The sequence below is a fragment of the Phasianus colchicus genome, chromosome 7 (genome assembly GCF_987193195.1).
Source record: "Phasianus colchicus chromosome 7, bPhaCol1.hap1.1, whole genome shotgun sequence".
NCBI lineage: Eukaryota > Metazoa > Chordata > Aves > Galliformes > Phasianidae > Phasianus > Phasianus colchicus.
In genome coordinates this window covers 25907024-25924643 of record NC_143442.1, presented here as the reverse complement: position 1 = coordinate 25924643, position 17620 = coordinate 25907024, and the positions used below count along the sequence as shown (strand labels likewise).

Genomic DNA, 17620 nt, shown 5'->3' with positions numbered 1-17620 from the left:
TTTAATTTGCTTTTTTTGGGGGGGGCGGGGGTTCTTTATTCAGCCCTGTTTGTCTTCCTGAAGTGAGGCCTTTTACTCTTAATTCCTCACAGTTGTTGACAGTTGCTCTGCTTACCATTTTCACTTTCTAAGTAAAAGAGAGAATGTCTGTTCTTAGAATCACAGCTCTGTTCATACAGGTTTCATAAATAATAAATAGATATTACAAGCATTATATAAATGAGAATGCTGTTTGTGGCAGGTGTTAGCAGGTGTTACAGGTTATGATGCATTTCTATAGCTGATGTTTGGTTAACTGTTGAAAAACATGACAATTCAAATTTCTATAGCATTTTCATATGTGAGACCTTGCTATAAATGTAGAAATTTTTTGATTTTTGTTTTTGTTTTTGTTTTTTTTTTTAATTTTATGGAAATATAGTTTATATGAAATTGCTGCTTCCTCTGGAAGAAGCTTGCTGGAAGGTGGCAGCTGCTCCAGTAGAATTAAGAGAAAATATTACTGGTATTAGTGAAGTGGTGAATCTACAGCATTTCTGTTTCTTTCTATGCCTCTGTGTCAGAATTCTGTCCTCTCAGATTAGGTTCTTTTATAAACTCCACATAAGGAGAATTTAGTGTCTAATATCAAATTTACTTGATGTTACTTGGGTTTTTTTGTATAGTAATAATGAACATAATATAAAAAAGGAGGCATGACTTTTGGAGAAGCTCTTGTTACTTAAAAGTAATTTCAGGAAGAAGTCATACTGTGGGTTGATATGTGACTCAATGAAGGAGAAAATGCACTTTCATTTTTTTGTGGTTCTGAGCAAAATAAATATGCACACCCCCACGGCAGAGTGGCTGCGATGTTTCTGACCATATTTGTTGCCCTCTACCAGAGCTGAGGTATGAAGGAAACTTGAAGACCGGACAATTTCCTGTTTCTTCTCTGTAGCACAACTCGGGGAAAGGGGGAGGGGCAATTGCCTCTCCGTTCAGAGGCTATGGTTATTCAGCCTGCCTTCCCTTTTCTTCAACTCATGTCTGGGAAGCAGAACTTTGCACTGAAGCAATGTGACACTTAAGTCTGTTATGTTTTCAGCCAATGGAGGCATTACCAGCAGGAAGTGAATCACAAGCTTGGCAGGAAGGCAAGGCTGAGGTAGGTCCTGCAGAGATAAGCTAGAAAGCAGGCAATCAAAATGAGGCTGTTTGCGAAAGAAAATGCTGAGAAGAGTGAGGGAGGGCCATTATCTGCTTAGGTGGAAGCAGTGTTCATTCAGAGGCACGAATGTCTGCCCTTTGATCCCTTTGATTTGCATCTTCTTATTTGTTCAGTTGAATGTCAGCTTAAAGTCAGTGTCCCAGAGAGATGTTGATGCCAGTCTTCCCTGGGAAGTTTATCATTCTCTCAGTCTTTAGGGCAACCTGGTAATCTGCTGCTGCCAGGGTGGATTTCTGACACATATTAAGAGCTTGCCTGCTCGCTGCTGCTTTCTCTCATTGCACAGGCTGCTGTAAGTATCCACTAACTCTGTAAGGGTTCACACTTTTTTTTTTTTTTTTTTTTTTTTTTTTTCCCCAGCACTTAGAGTGCTGAAAAGCTTGACTACAGGAGATTTTTTTTTTTTTATTTCATCACTTATATTTAATTATTAGCTACATCTGTCATCTACATCTCACACAGGAAATCCTGGAAACTCATGGGAAGTGGAAACAAACTCCACATCCTTTAGAAGATCCAGTTGTGCAGTAGGGAGTCCAGAGCTAGAATGTTCTCAGGAAATATTCAGTGTGAAGTCCTTGATGGCCATCCTTTTTATTTTGACCCCTAACTTACATGGGCACATGTTCTCTGGAATTATTCAGATCTACCTTTTTCTGGTAAAGAGGTGTAAACCTACAGAGAACATGTTTAATTTACAATGGTTTCTGTGCAGTGTACTAAAAAATAGTTGAGATCTTTGGGAATTCCCAAGTACTCATTTGTGTTTCCTTTCTGAAGCTGTGTCTTTGCTTATGCTGTATTTGTTCTATGTTGACAACTGCGGGAATTCCCCAGTCACATAATGTGACTGGCTTCTGCAGTTCTCAACTGTAATACATTCCTAGCTAGATACAAAGTTATTCTGCACGTATCTTCAGAGCTTGGCCTGGCTACTTTATATTAGATGTTCCGGTAGCCACTTTGTGTTTAGGCTCTTTTGTCCAGACATGTCAGTGCAAAAAAAAAAAAAAAAAAAAAAAAAAAAAAGATCCATAGCTCTTGCAGTTGATTTACTAGGAGTTTGTTTTAACAGGACTTGAGGGGATAACTGATACGCTGTTTAAAAAAAAAAAAAAAATTCTTACTGCATTCAGCTTACTTCCACCTTTGACCTAATCTATATGCAGGCAGTAATCAAATATCTTGTTTAGGGCTTTGAATATTGGTGACTTCTATGATAATAATGTAAATATTTCTGGTTAATTGCTGTGTTAAAGGGTAAATATCCAATTTGGCAGATTCTTTTGAATACCAATACTGTGAATAATACAGCTCTGAACTATAGAATACCTCCATAGAGATTTCTGTGTTTCCCAGGAAAGCACTTGGTGTAACTGAGTGTGCAAATCTCACCCAATAGATGTCTCTGTAGGGGTGGGAAGAGAGGCTCAGCCCATTGACTGGTTCTGGAAGTCAGCAGTGTCCTCCCTACTTGTCTGCGATAGTATCTTTCCCAAAAATTCCTCCTCCCCTTTTTTTATACTATTTTCTTGCTTTCAGGTGGAGCTTGAGTGACTAATATTACTTATCTTTGTTGCAATTGGTGCAACAGAAAACTGAAAAACTGCTAACTCAGTTTGACCGCTACGCAGTTATTTGTTCCATAGTACCACCAAGTTCCCATCCCTATGCTTAGGGAACTGTCATGGAATACACTCCATGCATATTTACTGCATTCCACCCTGGAGGTGTCCACAATGCTTTTCTTCTTTTGAGAGGCGAATATCCCAATAAGCGACTTCCAGTAATTACTCCACATAAGTGATCCTGTGACTACAGTTGCTCAAGACCCACAATATTTAGGAGGAACTGAGAGGGTGTGTGCAGCCTTGTTATGAGGATTAGAGTTCAAGGGGCTCTGGGGCTTTCACTATTTATTTATAGGGTAAGATGATTGGCACAGTCATAGTATGTGGCAGAACTGTGTTATCAGCCCTGAACACAGCCATGGGTGTAACATCCAGGCCAAAGGATGAGGTTGGGGGTGAGGGGAGCACGCTCTCAGATTGCTGTATAATTTTATTTTTTATCTTTTTATTTTTTATTTTTTTGTGAAAGAGAGTATTGGTAGGAAGAGGTTCTGTTTTAAAATCAGTGCTGAGTGCTGAGCTCTCCTGCCATGCTGTTAATGTTCAGTTTCAGAAGCATGAAACTCCAACCAGTAAAAACACCTCCCTCCTTCCTCCTGTTGCTATAAAATATCATCTCTCTTTATAACAGAGGTGATGCACCATTCCAAGTTCTCACCCCATCATGTTGCTTCCTGTGGGCTTGCTCCTGCTGCTGAAAGCCTCCAGCAAATCCCAAGGGCTGGGAAGAGAGTTGGTTAGTGGCTTGTGCCTGTTATTAGGGAACAGGGTTGAATACCTGGACTGAGTGTGCTGTGCTTCCTGTCAGCAGCCTGGGGGCAGCTTGCGAGGAGGAAATGGTGTTCTGAGATTTTCTTTCACTTGTATTAAAATAGCAATGAATTGTTAGTGCCCTTAGACTGTGGAGGTATGACTGCAAGAAATGCCCAGGGCAGAGGGAGAGCTCCTGACCTGCTCAAATAAGTTCAGTTTTCTCAAGACTCCTTTTCGTGCTGGAAATATCCTTGGGATGCATGTGAAGATAGTGGTGTGATTGGAGCTCAAACTCTTATTGGAGAACTCTGAAGTCCTCTTATTTACTGTGCTTAACCACTGAAGTGCCACTCTGGCAATTGATTTTCACGTGTCTCTGAGTGTGTTTCTTCTCAAATACTTCAGCACAGAGGGAAAGCTACTCTTTCTGCTTCCCCCACATTTCCACTTACTGGTTTTGCTGAGTGGGTGTATGAATTTTATGAAGCAAAAAGGGAAGAATTCAAAAAAGCAGAGAGCAGTGTTAATGTAAAACGGCGCAGAATGCTGTGTTTTTGCATTTTACCAGCCACGCATGTAAAATTCACTTCTTCCTGTCAGAGTAGTATGCATGTTTGAAGTGATATGAGAAATCTCTCTGCTGGAAAAAGAACACTGCTACTGGCCTGGGAGGTGGGCGCTGGTGAGCGTTGACCGGCCCCTGTGCTCTCCTCTAGGTCGTGCCAAGCGCACGGCAGGGATTTTCGACTTCTTCAGCCTCTTTCTATTTTTTTAAAAATAGCGCTCCGTAACTGTGAACGGAGACAGCCTCAGCTGTGTCAGAAAGCTCCCCCCCGGCAGACAAGCAGTCTCTGAGTTGAACTGTGGGCTTTTAAGTAAGGAATGCAGACGGAACTACAGCTCCCAGGAGCCTGGGCGCTGTCCCGTCAGCCTGGAGGCGGGCGGAAGCTCAGAAGCGCGGGTGCACGAGGAAGTGGCGCCCATCCCGGCCCAGGGCTGGAGCTGCTGCGAGGAGATGGAGTTCTCCCAGCTGCTCTTCGTGATCAGCGAGGCGCTGGACAGGACTGAGCTGGCATCTCTGAAGTTTCTCAGCCTGGAGCACGTCACTGTAAGGAAGCGGGAAGATATTGAGGAGCCCAAGGCCTTCTTCCAAGCATTACAAGAGAAAGGGATGATCGAGGTGGGGGACCTGTTCTTCTTGAAGGAACTGCTCTATCGGATCAATCGGATAGACCTTCTGGCTTCCCACCTGGGCTCCAGCCGAGAAGAGATGGAGAGGGAGCTCCAGGTCCCAGGCAGGGCACGGGTGTCTCCATTCAGGTGAGCGGCTGGTGGTGTGGGTTCACCAGGGTCCTGGAGGCGAAAGTCTGGCAGAGCCTGACCCCGGAGTTACTCTCTGGGGATCAGTTATCCTTCTTGGGTGGGTAGGTGCGAGATTTTTACTGATGAGTTAACACCAAGGTAAGGTTTGGCAAAACACAAGCATCTCCATCTTTCCTAGGAAAAGCAGGTATAAGGAGTAGAGAAAACTTCTGTCCAGTAAAGGAGAGAAGACCAAGCTTTCTTCTCTGAAAGAGTCGTGAGGCACTGTAATGGACTGTCCAGGGAGGTGGTTGAGTCACTGTGCCTGGAGGTGTTCAAGAAACATGTGGATGTAGTACTAAGGGACATGGTTTAGTGGGGAAATATTGGCAGTAGGTGGACAGTTGGACTACGTGATCTTAGAGCTCCTTTCCAACCTTAGTGATTCTATGATTCTGAGAAAATTCGCAGACTACAAAGGCTTGTTGTGGGCTGCAGTCAGTGACTGGGTGTGACTGTCTTTGCCCTCATGTCCCAGTGCAGAAACTTTCCGTGCAATTCTGATTTGGGGAAAACGGATATTTTTAGTTGCAGCTGGAAATGGTTTGATTTCTGTCTGTTCTGGGACTAATGTCCTCAGATTAAAAAGAAAAAAAAGCTGCCCTGGGAAGGCAGATGGGGGAGCTGAGGGGATGGTTCAGTGGTACAACGTTAAACTGTGCTAAGGAGAATGCTAGAGAACATAATGAAACTGTCCTCCACTGTTCCTTCTAGGTATCTACTCTTTCAGCTGTCAGAAAACATCACCAAAGATGACATGAAGTGTTTCAAGTTTCTTTTGGGAAAAGAATTACCAAAATGCAAGCTAAGCCCTGAAACTGTAAGAATTGTTTTGTTTTGTTTTTCTTTTGTTTTCTTTTCTTTTAAATAATTGCTGTAATACTTAGCAACATTTAGGTTGCTCTGAGGGGAATGAGTGTCACTTTTCCATTAGGAAAAGGGAAGACCTGGAATGGTGCATAGAGGACTTGTGTGCCAATGTTGCATGTACTGCTCCAGCCCAGAAAGCACAGTTCAGCCCTGGGCCAGGCATGATGCCTGCACACCCAAACTCTGTGTAGAGTTGACTGGTTTTATTCAGTGGAAGGCTGAGCACTTTCATTCATCTTTTCCAGCTGGTTTTCTTTTGGTTGCTAAGTCAGTCATTAGCGAATGAAGAATCACCCACTAGGGCTATTCCTGTAATGTTTTGGTGCTATTTATTTCCAAACCTAGAAGAAAACCCCAAAAAGATCCAGTCAGAGAGCTAAGGCCCAAGAGCTTGGAGTTAACTTACATCATTGCAAGATATCCAGCTGTTCTTTACACTATGTCAACCTGCCCTTTAGACTGCTAGGTACTTTGTTCTGCCTAATGAAATCTCTTTTAAAATCTTTCCTCTTTTCTTAGAGGATCAACTGTGCCTGTTCAGTGGTGGATGTTCTAGTAAATACATGGGAGACCACTGTGCTCTGCCACTTTCTTTGGCAAAAGCTTCTGTCCCTTGGGTTCTCTCTTCAGAGAACTCCTTATACTATATTTGCATGGTTATACCCATTTTTGCTACAGTGATGGTTGTGTTTCAGTCAAGTGAACAAAGTTGTCACTGCAAGTCAGATAAATGTCATTAAAAATGACATTATTTGTTCCTGTGTGATCACCATTAGCTCTCAGCATCTCTGAGCAGTGGGAGGGAAATAAGCTTGTTTTGGGAAGATATTTTTAGTCGTTGTACTTCTAGCTTTTGTCAACTTACATTTAATTGAATCAGCTTGAGGTATCAACTGAGACAGAGAGACTGACAGTGAGTCACTTGTATTGTCAGTACATGAAAGCCAGCTTGGGTGCCCTAAACATGCTGCAGCTTCCTTCTCAGTAGCAGCATGGATCTGCCCTAAGAGCAAACTACTTTTCTGATTGCTCAGACAATGCTCGACGTTTTCACTGAGATGGAGAAGAAGGGGATTTTGAGAGAAGACAACTTAACTGTCCTGAAGACTATTTGTGGAAAAGTGGACAAGAGCCTGTTGAAGAAAATTGAAGAGTATGAATTAAACTCATTTGGTAAAACAAAACAAGGCCTCTTTCCCATACTTTTTATTCTTGAAGTGATATGTAAGGTGTCTTAGAGGACTAATGCTGAATGCTTTCCAGGTGAAGGAGAGATGCTTGTAACAGAGGGTCAAAGAAGCAGCACAGGAGCCCCTGAAGGTAACTGAAACTTCTTCAAAAAAAACATTTAGATCTTTGCTTTTTTTCTGGCTTTTAGCCTCTCTACACTACTTGCATCTTGCCTTTAAACATGTGCCTATCTGAGAAGTGGTCAAGAATCTTTTCGCTTACTAACTGATCGCAGCACTTTAAACTCCCTTTTAATTGTTTACTTATACATACGTTTTGTGTGTGTATTCAGACAGTGCCATGTGGCTGGCATCATCTGTGGCACCTGATTCTCTGGGCAATTGTGATCAGCCTTCACAGGTAAGTCAGTTTGTGTCTCAGAAATGTCACAATTTTGTCTCGGAAGAGACCATTCCTTTATGAAGTACAGATGAAGTATTATAAGCACAGCTGTTAAAGGCACTGTCTAGAAAAACAATGATGCACTACTCTTTAATGTCCTTTATTTTGAAACTGCGTATCAGGCAGAAGCTGCAGAAGTATTAAGCTTAAGAAATGTTTTTAAGGGTAGAAGATACGCCTAACTTTTAATACCAGGAGACGGGCAGTAGGCAGATAAATAGGCACAGAGAAGTGGATGAATGCAACACACCCCCTTGTGGGCGGAGCTGCAAGAGGTGGGTTCTGTCTTGCTTGCTTGTGAGGCAGCATGTGGCCAAGCCTTGGTAGAGCAGTACCGGGAGAGTTGCCCAGATAGAAAGCTAGCTTTTTACCCTCTGTGCCATGCCACAGTGGCTGAGAAGCAGTCACAAGAAGTCTTTCTTTCCAACAGCTTGAAGTTTATAAAATGACCAGCCGACCCCGTGGAGTTTGCCTGATCCTGAATAATCATAATTTTGCAAAAGCCAGGGAAGCAGTGCCAGAACTCAGAAAGATGAAAAATCGGAATGGGACAGATGTGGATGCAGGTACAATGAACATTACAGATGAGTTTACGTATATTCAGGGAGAGTGGACCGTACATAAAAACAGGAACCATTTTGTGTTCTGGACTAGGAGTTCAAGCTTCCACGTCAAGGCTATGTTTCTTGTAGTGGTAGACTTGCATACTACTAAAATACACAGAATCAGAAGCAGATTTGCTGGAGAACCAGAATTTTACTTCACTTCTAGCTTAAGAGTGGATGGGGATATGGAATTCAGGCACTCTTATATTGCTATTCAAGGGCCCTCATTTTAGTACGTTGTCCTGCAGAGCAGCAGCACAGCTCATTGAAGGTCCTAGGGTCTGTGAAATGGGTATATTTGCACTACATTAACCAGGAGAGAAAAATCCATTAGCAGAGTGCAGGTTATCTTCTTGAGATGCAGGACTACCCAAATATATTGACAGAAATATTTTACATACGTATATAAATATATATATATTTTATCAAAGGATGTATTATCAAAGGAAAGCATGGAGGTGAATGTATGTCAGTATTTTTATTTTGTAATATTTTAATCAGTATACTAATTTCGTTTTTTTTTTTAATGCATGACCAAGCTGTCAGTATTTTTATTCTGTAATATTTTAATCAATATACTAACTTTGTTTTTATTGAATGCATGATCAAGCTGTCCTAGGGGAGGTTTAGATAGATGTTAGGAAGAATTTCATAAGGGTGAGGGTGGTCAAACACTGGAATGGGCTATCTGGGGAGGTGGTAGAGTATCTACCCCAGAGGTATTTTAAAGCTGTGTGGGCATGGCCCTAAGGTGCAGGATTTAGTGATTAGCAAGATCACAGGGAATTCTTTTAGTGAGAGATAAGGGAATGCAACACAAATATGACTAGTGATCAGACTACTACATTATTTTCAGAGAAAGAGTGTAAATACCTGGATTTAAAAAATAATTTAAAAAAAGGTTTATTTGTAAGAAGTGTCCTAATTTTAGAAAACTGCTTTAATTCCTCCTTGGTTTACTTTCCAGGTGCTCTGAAAAAAGTCTTTAGCAACCTTCATTTTATAGTAGCAGAATACAAAGACAGCACTGCAGAGGAAATCCGTAAGATAGTGAACAAGTATCGGTGCATGGACCACAACAACAAAGACTGTTTTGTTTGTTGTATTCTCTCTCATGGAAAAAAAGGCATCATATATGGTGTTGATGGGCAGGAAGTACCTATCCAGGAACTGACCACTTCTTTTACTGGGCAAAATTGCAAATCACTTGCTGGAAAACCAAAAGTCTTCTTCGTTCAGGCCTGCCAAGGTGATGCTTATCAGAAAGGTGTAACCATTGAAACAGATTCCGGGGAGCAAGATCATTCTCTAGAAACGGATGCAAGATTTCAGCTGGACTGCATCCCCTCAGAGGCAGACTTCCTCTTGGGCATGGCTACCCTGCAAGATTATGTCTCCTACAGAAGCCCAAGCCAGGGGACCTGGTACATACAGTCACTGTGCCAACACTTGGAGAACAGCTGTCCTCGGTAACTATTCTCCCTAAGATACTTTTTTGCAACTCCTTTTATCTTCCTCCTGAAAGACACAAGTTTGATTTGAATGCAAAGGTAGATAACATGCACTGGGAGCGAAAAGAGCAATGTAGAATAGCAACACTGATTGTTTGAAGCAGTTCACCCAACTGCTTTAAAGATGGTTTAAAGGAGGAGCCATTAGCAGTGGCAGAGGTCAAGATGATGTATAAGAACACAGTAAGTTTTCTGATGTTAAATGCAAATACTCTAATACAAAACTGCTTGTATTTTTTGCAGAGGAGAAGATATTCTCACCATACTGACAGCAGTGAATCAAGAGGTGAGCAGCAAGATTGACAAGCAGAATGCAGGGAAGCAAATGCCCCAGCCCAGTTTCACACTGAGGAAAAAACTCATATTTCCTGTAAACTAAATGGGAGCAGAGGCACTGAGCACTGCAGTAACCTGAAAACCACTCATCTCAGCTGAGAATTCAGTAAAACATCAGTCTGCTCCTAGCAGAATATATATATATGAATGTTTTTATGATAATAGATAAGGAATAAAAGCTTTACGAATGTAAGAGTTAATTTGGGTGATGCTTTTTATACTTGAAAACTGGTCTCCAGTTTGCAACCTTACAATAGATTGAGGGTCCTTCCAGATGTACCATACGTTGCTGTTGTTTTATTAAGATACTTTTCAAACACAAATTCATATAAAGCCTTGTGTATTTTATGTTTAATTTTTCATAAAATAAAAGGCAGGGGACTGCAAATTTTATAGAATGCATCAGCTCATTTTCTTACACACCCCTCTGCTTTAAATCATTCAGACTTAGTTCTCCTCAAAAATAAGTCAAGAACTTGTCCTCCAGCATCCTGAGCTGTGACCTGTATTTCACAGCATACTTTACCTACACAGTACTCTTAACATTCCAATCAATTGTATAGGTGCAGCATTATGCTTATGTTCACTTACCTTGCTGACTTTTTAGTCTCTGTTGTAGGCATAGCAAAAAAAGAATTTACTAGATAAGTGAACAGCTCTTTAAAGACATATTGCCTCTTCTGATTACTATGTGCACAGTAATTATACTAATGTAAGTGACTACTTAGCTGATTTTAGATAAGTCTTCAGTTGAACCATTTTTGGAATGTAAGTAATTCCCTAGATTCCTATGCTGAATGTCTTCACTCTTTTTTTTTTTTTTTTACTTCTTTGGATTTTCATCCAAGATTCTCTCTCCACGCATACCGTTCAGTACTTTATATTGCACCTGTGTTCTTCAGCAACATTCTGTTCTGTACATACACCTTGGGCTCCTGCTATTCTAACTGTCCTGCTTGTCACACTGCAGATCAGCCAGCTGGGGACCAGTTACAACCAAATGACAAGTTGCACACTTCCCTTTCCTTTGGGTGGAGGCTGGATTGTCTTTTAAGCTTGTATTGCTGACAAAATTTAAGTGAGCCCAGAGATCTGAAATCAGAAGAATCTGACAGCATGCTCACCCAGGCAACTCTTAATTAAAAGAAAAAAACTACAGCAACTACAGTTACCTATTCTGAGGGAAATAGTTTCCCCAGGAGAACATGATATAAAAAATCTGGGGGAATTTTCCAGCAAGATAAATGCATCCCATAAGCAAGGTCTTACTAGTATTCTCCTCATATAATCAGTTTGGCAACTCTTCTTCAAATAGGAATTAAATGTGTGCCCTTTCAAACTCTTTTATAATTGGTTTCCTCTTATAAAGCAACTATCTCACTGATTCACAAGGAATCTCAGCAGCTCTGCAGACTAATTACACTCATGCATATGAAGAAAAAAGGAAATTCTCTCTACCTCTCATGCTCCTTGTAACAAATATGTAAAGCAACAAAACCATCAGTAAGGCTTCGAAGGCTTCTGTGTGTGCTGCTTAGGCACATGTATTGCAGTCACCTGCAGAAGCACCCCTGCCAGTGGGACAGTGCACCAAGCAGTTACAAGTGGACAGCCACAGGCAGGCCACAGCACACACAGTGAGGTAAACATTTGCACTTTTTAGACTAACTCTCATTGGTGTCAATTATTTGCTCACACTAATTCTGCAGTGCTTACCTTAGGGTAACATTTTCATCATAGAGATAAACTGCAGTGACCTGGTGGTTTTCTTCAACTGATGTGATTTTCTGCTTGATGCTTCTCTCAGCAGCAGGTATTTTGCTTTCTTTGCAAAGAAAAGAAGAAAAAACTCTGTTTTCTTTTTGTTGTTTTTTTTTTTCTTTGTAAATCAACATCACAACTAGTAAATACAAACAACAGTAAATTGTTAAGGTGACTTGTGACAAACAAGTAGTACCAAATACCAAGAACAGTTATCTTCACTCTCTCCTTGCTTCCCTTGTTTTTGGGTTTTTTATTTTGTTTTGTTTTTTTAATTGTAGAGGAGGAGATTGTTAGAACCATCACCGAGGAACTAGTTTGAAATAGCCTACATTTCACAGAGAGTTAGGACATTCTTTTACCCTCGTGTATTTGCAGTAGTGCTATTGTAGTAGTGCAGCTCTACGTAGATCACCATTTCTTACACAGATGTACAGCCTTCTAGCTGCATAAATACAGTGAATATTAGGCAACAATGTAAGTTGCATGCATGTTGGTGAAGCAAACTTAGGGGACTTTTGCAATGCAGATGCAGGCATTCTATTTTGTGGCTTGACCCTGCCTAACCACCTGTAGGTCCAACAGTTGCAGAATCTCTCTGCAGGATGTCCAACTCAGTCTTCAGCATATGAAATGCTGAGCTGAAAAGTCATCTTCAGTCAGATGAGGGTTCCAGTCCTTTGCCATTCTCTCATGTCAGAAAAGATAGCAAGCTAAATAAATAGAAGATACTTACCATAGGATAGTGTTGGTTCCTAATTTCTTGCGATGTTCTGCACAGAGTGCTAGAGGAACCACTATCAGTTATTAAATTAGACAAATTTTAGTAAAAACCTGTTAACTGCAATAAATGCTGTTCCCAGTCTGTACCATGGAAGTAATTGAGCATTTTCAGAACAATCTGAGCCTTTCTGCCACAAAAGCAGGTGCAAGGACATGTGTTGGAGGTATGCACAGCTGCAGGCAAAAATTGGGTACCTCTGTGCATATGGAATTTCATGAGACATGCACAAAGGGAGTACTCTTCAAGGATAAGTAGCTTGGTTTCAGTCTCTGCCCCCCCTTTATCACAAACACAGAGGAAGGCTAATAGAAGTACAGCTATTGAGATAGGAAATCACACATTTTCCTGTAAAAAGCTCAAAACAATCTTCCCTTGAAGGTCTGAAGAAAAAACAAGGGAAGAATATATATTTCCAAACAGGAGGCCATAAAATAAATGCAAACAAAGCCACTGACCTAGATAGGTACTTAATTGTAGCAGAATAGTCCAGTCTCTTTTCTGCTTCTTGCTATTTGTCACAATATTGCTAGAAGAATGCAGCATTAGCTGCTGTACTACCAGAAAGCATAAGCATATTGATTTCAATTGAGGCTCACAATCAAATATTCTGCTTAGAAGCTGATGTGAAGTTTTATCACTCATAAGTAAAATATTATTCAAAAAGCAGCATACTAAATGTTGTTTTCTAGATTTAACCAACACATCTAAACTGCAGTCAAAGTCTGACCACAACTTGTATTGCACATCTATATTTCCTTTAATTGCTTAATTATGAACACAACTGCAAAGACTAGCACAGCCTGATCAAGTTTTGGAATCAATTTCTAAGATAGCTTTTATATGCAATACTTATGCAGATACCAATTCACTTAATCTGTACACCAATCACTAAATTCTATCCAACTGTCAAAAAGCTCTAATCTCAGTTTTACTAAATAACATTGCAAAACAGATGATGACATCTGGAAGAAACCACACAAGATGACCAACATACTGAAAAAGGACATGTTATACATGTTTATTACGAAATTTACATTCCACCATGAAACAACAGTAGGTGCAAAAAGCAGATGGAAAAAACAAACGTTCCCAGACCGTTCAAACGTTGTGTGTAATCCCTTTGTGTAGCAGCCAAAAGAGGCTCAAACCTATTATCCTCATTCCCTCTGTAATGCTCTTTGACAGCAGTAGACTTTTGACTTCATCAGCCCACAGGTATTTTGAGTGTGCAGGTATCTCCAAGTTTATCAAACACAGTGAAGCTTGAACTGTACGCCTGTACAACTAGAAAGTTATAAACTTGTACTTGACTTAAGCCAACCTGAATAAATGTAGACACTACAAAATTTTCCTTTCCAATGTCTTGAACTTTCACAAACATGGCACTTCTTTTCTTTGCAGCATCTATTTTTTGTCTCAAATTTGCAAGGTAGCAGAACGTTTTACAAGTGCAACTCTCCATCAATTCACTCAACCAAATCACATCTGTGCAGGACAAAAAGATCTTGAGCAAGATCTCAGCTACTTAAGTCATCCAAGTTCATTTCCCCTCTTGCAGGAGACAATGGAACCCAAGTGAGTTCCTAGAATAATGGCAACTTTAGTATGTTATCAGAAATACACGTGTTTGTCTGCTTGATTTTGGCACCAAGAGGTAAACTTGGAAGATGTAGCAACTTTCCCTGCTGCTGCAAGCTAGGCACAAGTATACAAAATGCACAACAGAATTTCAAAAGTACTGTACCACGGCATCAAAAAACTGGATGAATACAAACACAGCAGTATTCAAACTCTTTGATCATCTTCCTGCTTGTGTAAATATCTGATGATCCTACAGAAAGCAACCAACAAACCTCGCAATATCTATCGTATCGTTTGAACGGAACCAGTTTCTATTGCTAGGCTACAGAAAATGGAATTGTCCTGAAAAGAAACATGCATTTAATTAATGTGCTATTACATAGCTTTTAATGGAAGCATAGTCTGCCAAAGGAATTTGGATTTAATTTATTTTCCTTTTTCTGCTGATAACACATGCAATGATCTGAAGTTATATAATGAAGCTAGTTAGAAACATAGTGAAATACCTTTAAAAATTATCTGTCTCTTCGATGCATTCCTATAATAAACGTACATAAAACAGACAGACTTCTGCCACGTTATATACTTCCCTGTTTATATCAAACTATCTAATCTTTTGTCAACTCATTCCTTAGTTTACTGGAGAGCAAGAATATCTCTCCCCAGCTCTTTCATTCTTACCTTATTTAGCTAGGTAAGGCCCAGTGAACAGTTAAGGAAGTACAAACATAAATATTTACATGAAGGAATTAAATATTTTTCATTTAAAAAACAAATTAACCCGTATATAGTATTTCAAATAAAATTCACCTTTCATAAGATTCTTAGAGAGCAAAAGGCAACTCCAGGAGTTCCTGAATATTTCTGTGCGCTGCTGACAGAAAGTTTCTGCTGAGAGTCCCTGTGCAAGTTTGAAGTGATTAGTCCTTTTCCTTTTACAAAAAAAGACTGCTATATCAGAGTCATCATGAGATCCATAGGGCTGTAAAAGCAGAAAGGCCACATTACAAATCACTTTAAGAAGCTTTCTTTTCCTGCCCTACTCCACTCAATCCTGCAGCAACAAGGGTGTGGATGTGCCATATGCCAAATGCAAATCAGTGTAATTATGCCAGTGCTTCATACCATATATCCAGAAAGATGCCACCTACTTCCCACATACACTCTAACAGCCAAGGTAAACACTGGCTGCTCTAACTAACTATATGGAAACAAACTTTAAAATCATTCAAATACGTTAGGTACACTGAAAAAAAAAAATCACAGATTTAAGAACCTGTTTCTATTCTGATCACTGGCAAAGATCTATTCCCCCAAGGAATGGGGAACAAATATTTTTTCTTAAGATACATTTTAAATCTATTGTAGATTATTCAGTTATCACTAGAAGCTTGGTCAGGAAGGAATTCAAAAAGCAGAACAGGCAATGATACTTTGCTGAATGTCATTCTGAAACCAGATTTCTCCAGCGGTGTTTTCTTTTGAGACAAAAAGTCTGCCTCAGTGGTAATTCAGAACCATGGTCAGAGCCACTTTTCATCATTCAAACATGATTTCAACACAGGCCAAATTGATCTGCATTCATAAAATGCTACAAAGAACACTGGCTTTCATCTTCCATTTTCTGAATACAGAATGATAAATTTTGATCTTAATGAAATCTTTCAAACAAAATCCTGCCTAAAATCAGGAATATCTGAACAAAAGGCATGATGATGTTGCTGCCAAAGTCTCCAATATACAGAATGCCTAGCTGTCAAGATTCAGATTACTGATTTTTCAAGCATTTAGGTAAAAGCTCTCTGCTTATGCCAAGTGAAAACAAACTCTGAATCAAGCATCTAGTTTTTATGTCATTTTGAATATTGAAACGTGCCTGAGAGGTTTTTTTTGTATGTGAAAAAAAAAAATTCTTAGTTTGAAATTTTCACCCTAATACATACTTTTATGCTTCTTAGTTCTCACTCATTGCACTTTCCACTGTATGCTTCAGAAGCTCTAGAAAGAAATTAACTTCTGTGAGTAACTCACTAGCACAATTGCACTCTTTCAAAAAAACAAATCCTGATCATTCATTTTTGTGCTCAAATGTCAAATTAAAGGTTCTCACTTCTGTTTCTCAACATGGGGAGTTCAAAAGAGCAGTTTCTGAGCTAGAAAATACTAGAATTAAAGTAGTTCCAAGTTTTTGTATTTGCTACAGAGAAGAACTTGGACAAATGATGCTAGTCAGACTGATTATTATCTTAATATCGTATTCAAATGATACAGCCTGACTGCTAACAAATTATAAATACTATAGTCATATGGTAGAAAAAATAGAACAGCACCTGCAAGACAGTTCTACAAGTACAGTTTAAAACATTAAAATACTGAAAACGTCTACAGTGGGACTTTTACTTAAGCTAAGACAGATGCTGGAGAGATCTCAAAACTAAGCTTTGGTTTCTTCTTTCTTTTCTTATCTTCCACAAAAGCCTTCTTTCCCAGACCCAAGCAATGTTCTTTTCTCCTTGACCCTATCACTTCTCTCCCCACCCCTTTTAACATGCACATGCATTCTCCACCTCTTCTGTAACACACCTAACCTTTTCTGTACTGGATGCTTATCCCTCTTGAATTATTTACTAAGCCAGTATCCACAGCAATCAGTCCTCTTTTAGGATATCCATTTTTGTTGGCTGTGTGCAGACTGGGGCCCCTAATGCTCCAATCATGGCTGGAAGACTCTGGTTTCTTCTCAGTCCTGCCATTAAGTTGCTACCTGCATTTAGAAACACAGCCGAGTCTGGCCTCTGCAAGCTAACCTCTGCCCCCTGATTCTTCTTGTGGTCTTGTGTATCAGGGGGCTTGATAACCCTGGCAATACCCAGCCTCTTCAGCCTGTCCACCAGGTTCATCTTCAGCTGGCCTACATCTGGAGCGTTACGGGAGGGCTTTAGGCCATACATTTCCTGCAAGAATGTTTCTGCTGGTCTTGAAGCCAGGAAATTTTCTGAGTGATGCACTCGAGACTCAAATGGCGGAGGGGAAGGACAAGGTGAATGTGAAGGAGAATTCGGTGGAGTAGAAGGAACAGGGACTGTACGAGGGGGCTGTAGCAGAGGCAGTTTATCTAATAGGGGACTATCATAAACCTTGGCAGAGATGCCACGCTCTTGCAAGAGTTGAGCCAGACTGCTGGTACTGCTGAGGGTAGTGGTTGAATCTCCTCTGTTGGTGAGAAATTCTCCAATACTAAGCCTGTAAGACATGGCTGGAGTGCTCACTACATGGTTTCCAAAGCTCTTGCCACTATTTCCAAGTGAAAATGAGGCAGACGTAGAGCTGAAACAAAAGTGAAACAGAGAAGATACACTTCAGATATATGCAGACAGCTTGGCTCTATATCTGCCTTTTAGTATACGAAAGGTTCAAGAAAAAGTAAACTTGATATTTTTGACAGTTTCAGCTTTAGTGGATTCATTATTAGTGTTCTGCAAAATATCTAGAACGTATTGGTTGACAAAGAGGTTTTGATGTATGTACCAAAGCATTTATCTTTCATGTATAATTTTTAATGTCTGAACATGGAGACAGGAAAC

General features: G+C 40.1%; 2 protein-coding genes across 23 annotated transcripts in view; one reads left to right on the top strand and one right to left on the bottom strand.

The window, feature by feature from the left end:
* The window catches only part of TRAK2 (trafficking kinesin protein 2), a 69582-nt gene that overhangs the window by 23443 nt on the left and 28519 nt on the right, over nucleotides 1-17620 (bottom strand). For 9 of the 22 annotated variants that reach the window (XM_031601208.2, XM_031601209.2, XM_031601211.2 and 6 more), the window contains one exon: nucleotides 14892-17363. In XM_031601208.2, coding sequence (XP_031457068.1) covers nucleotides 16685-17363 — 679 coding nt within the window. In that variant the 3' untranslated portion in view covers nucleotides 14892-16684. Of the gene's footprint in view, nucleotides 1-4907; nucleotides 5092-5789; nucleotides 6168-9529; nucleotides 9582-11626; nucleotides 11736-14846; nucleotides 17364-17620 lie in introns of those variants that run through there. The other 13 variants (XR_016468360.1, XM_090144224.1, XM_090144223.1 and 10 more) reach the window with 12 other exon arrangements.
* CASP8 (caspase 8) lies at nucleotides 996-10103 on the top strand. The gene is made up of 9 exons (XM_031601230.2): nucleotides 996-1147; nucleotides 4376-4914; nucleotides 5671-5776; nucleotides 6861-6999; nucleotides 7090-7146; nucleotides 7349-7416; nucleotides 7889-8024; nucleotides 9031-9532; nucleotides 9818-10103. The coding sequence occupies exons 1-9, from the start codon at nucleotides 1091-1093 to the stop codon at nucleotides 9951-9953; spliced, it is 1740 nt and encodes a 579-aa protein (XP_031457090.2). The 5' UTR covers nucleotides 996-1090; the 3' UTR covers nucleotides 9954-10103.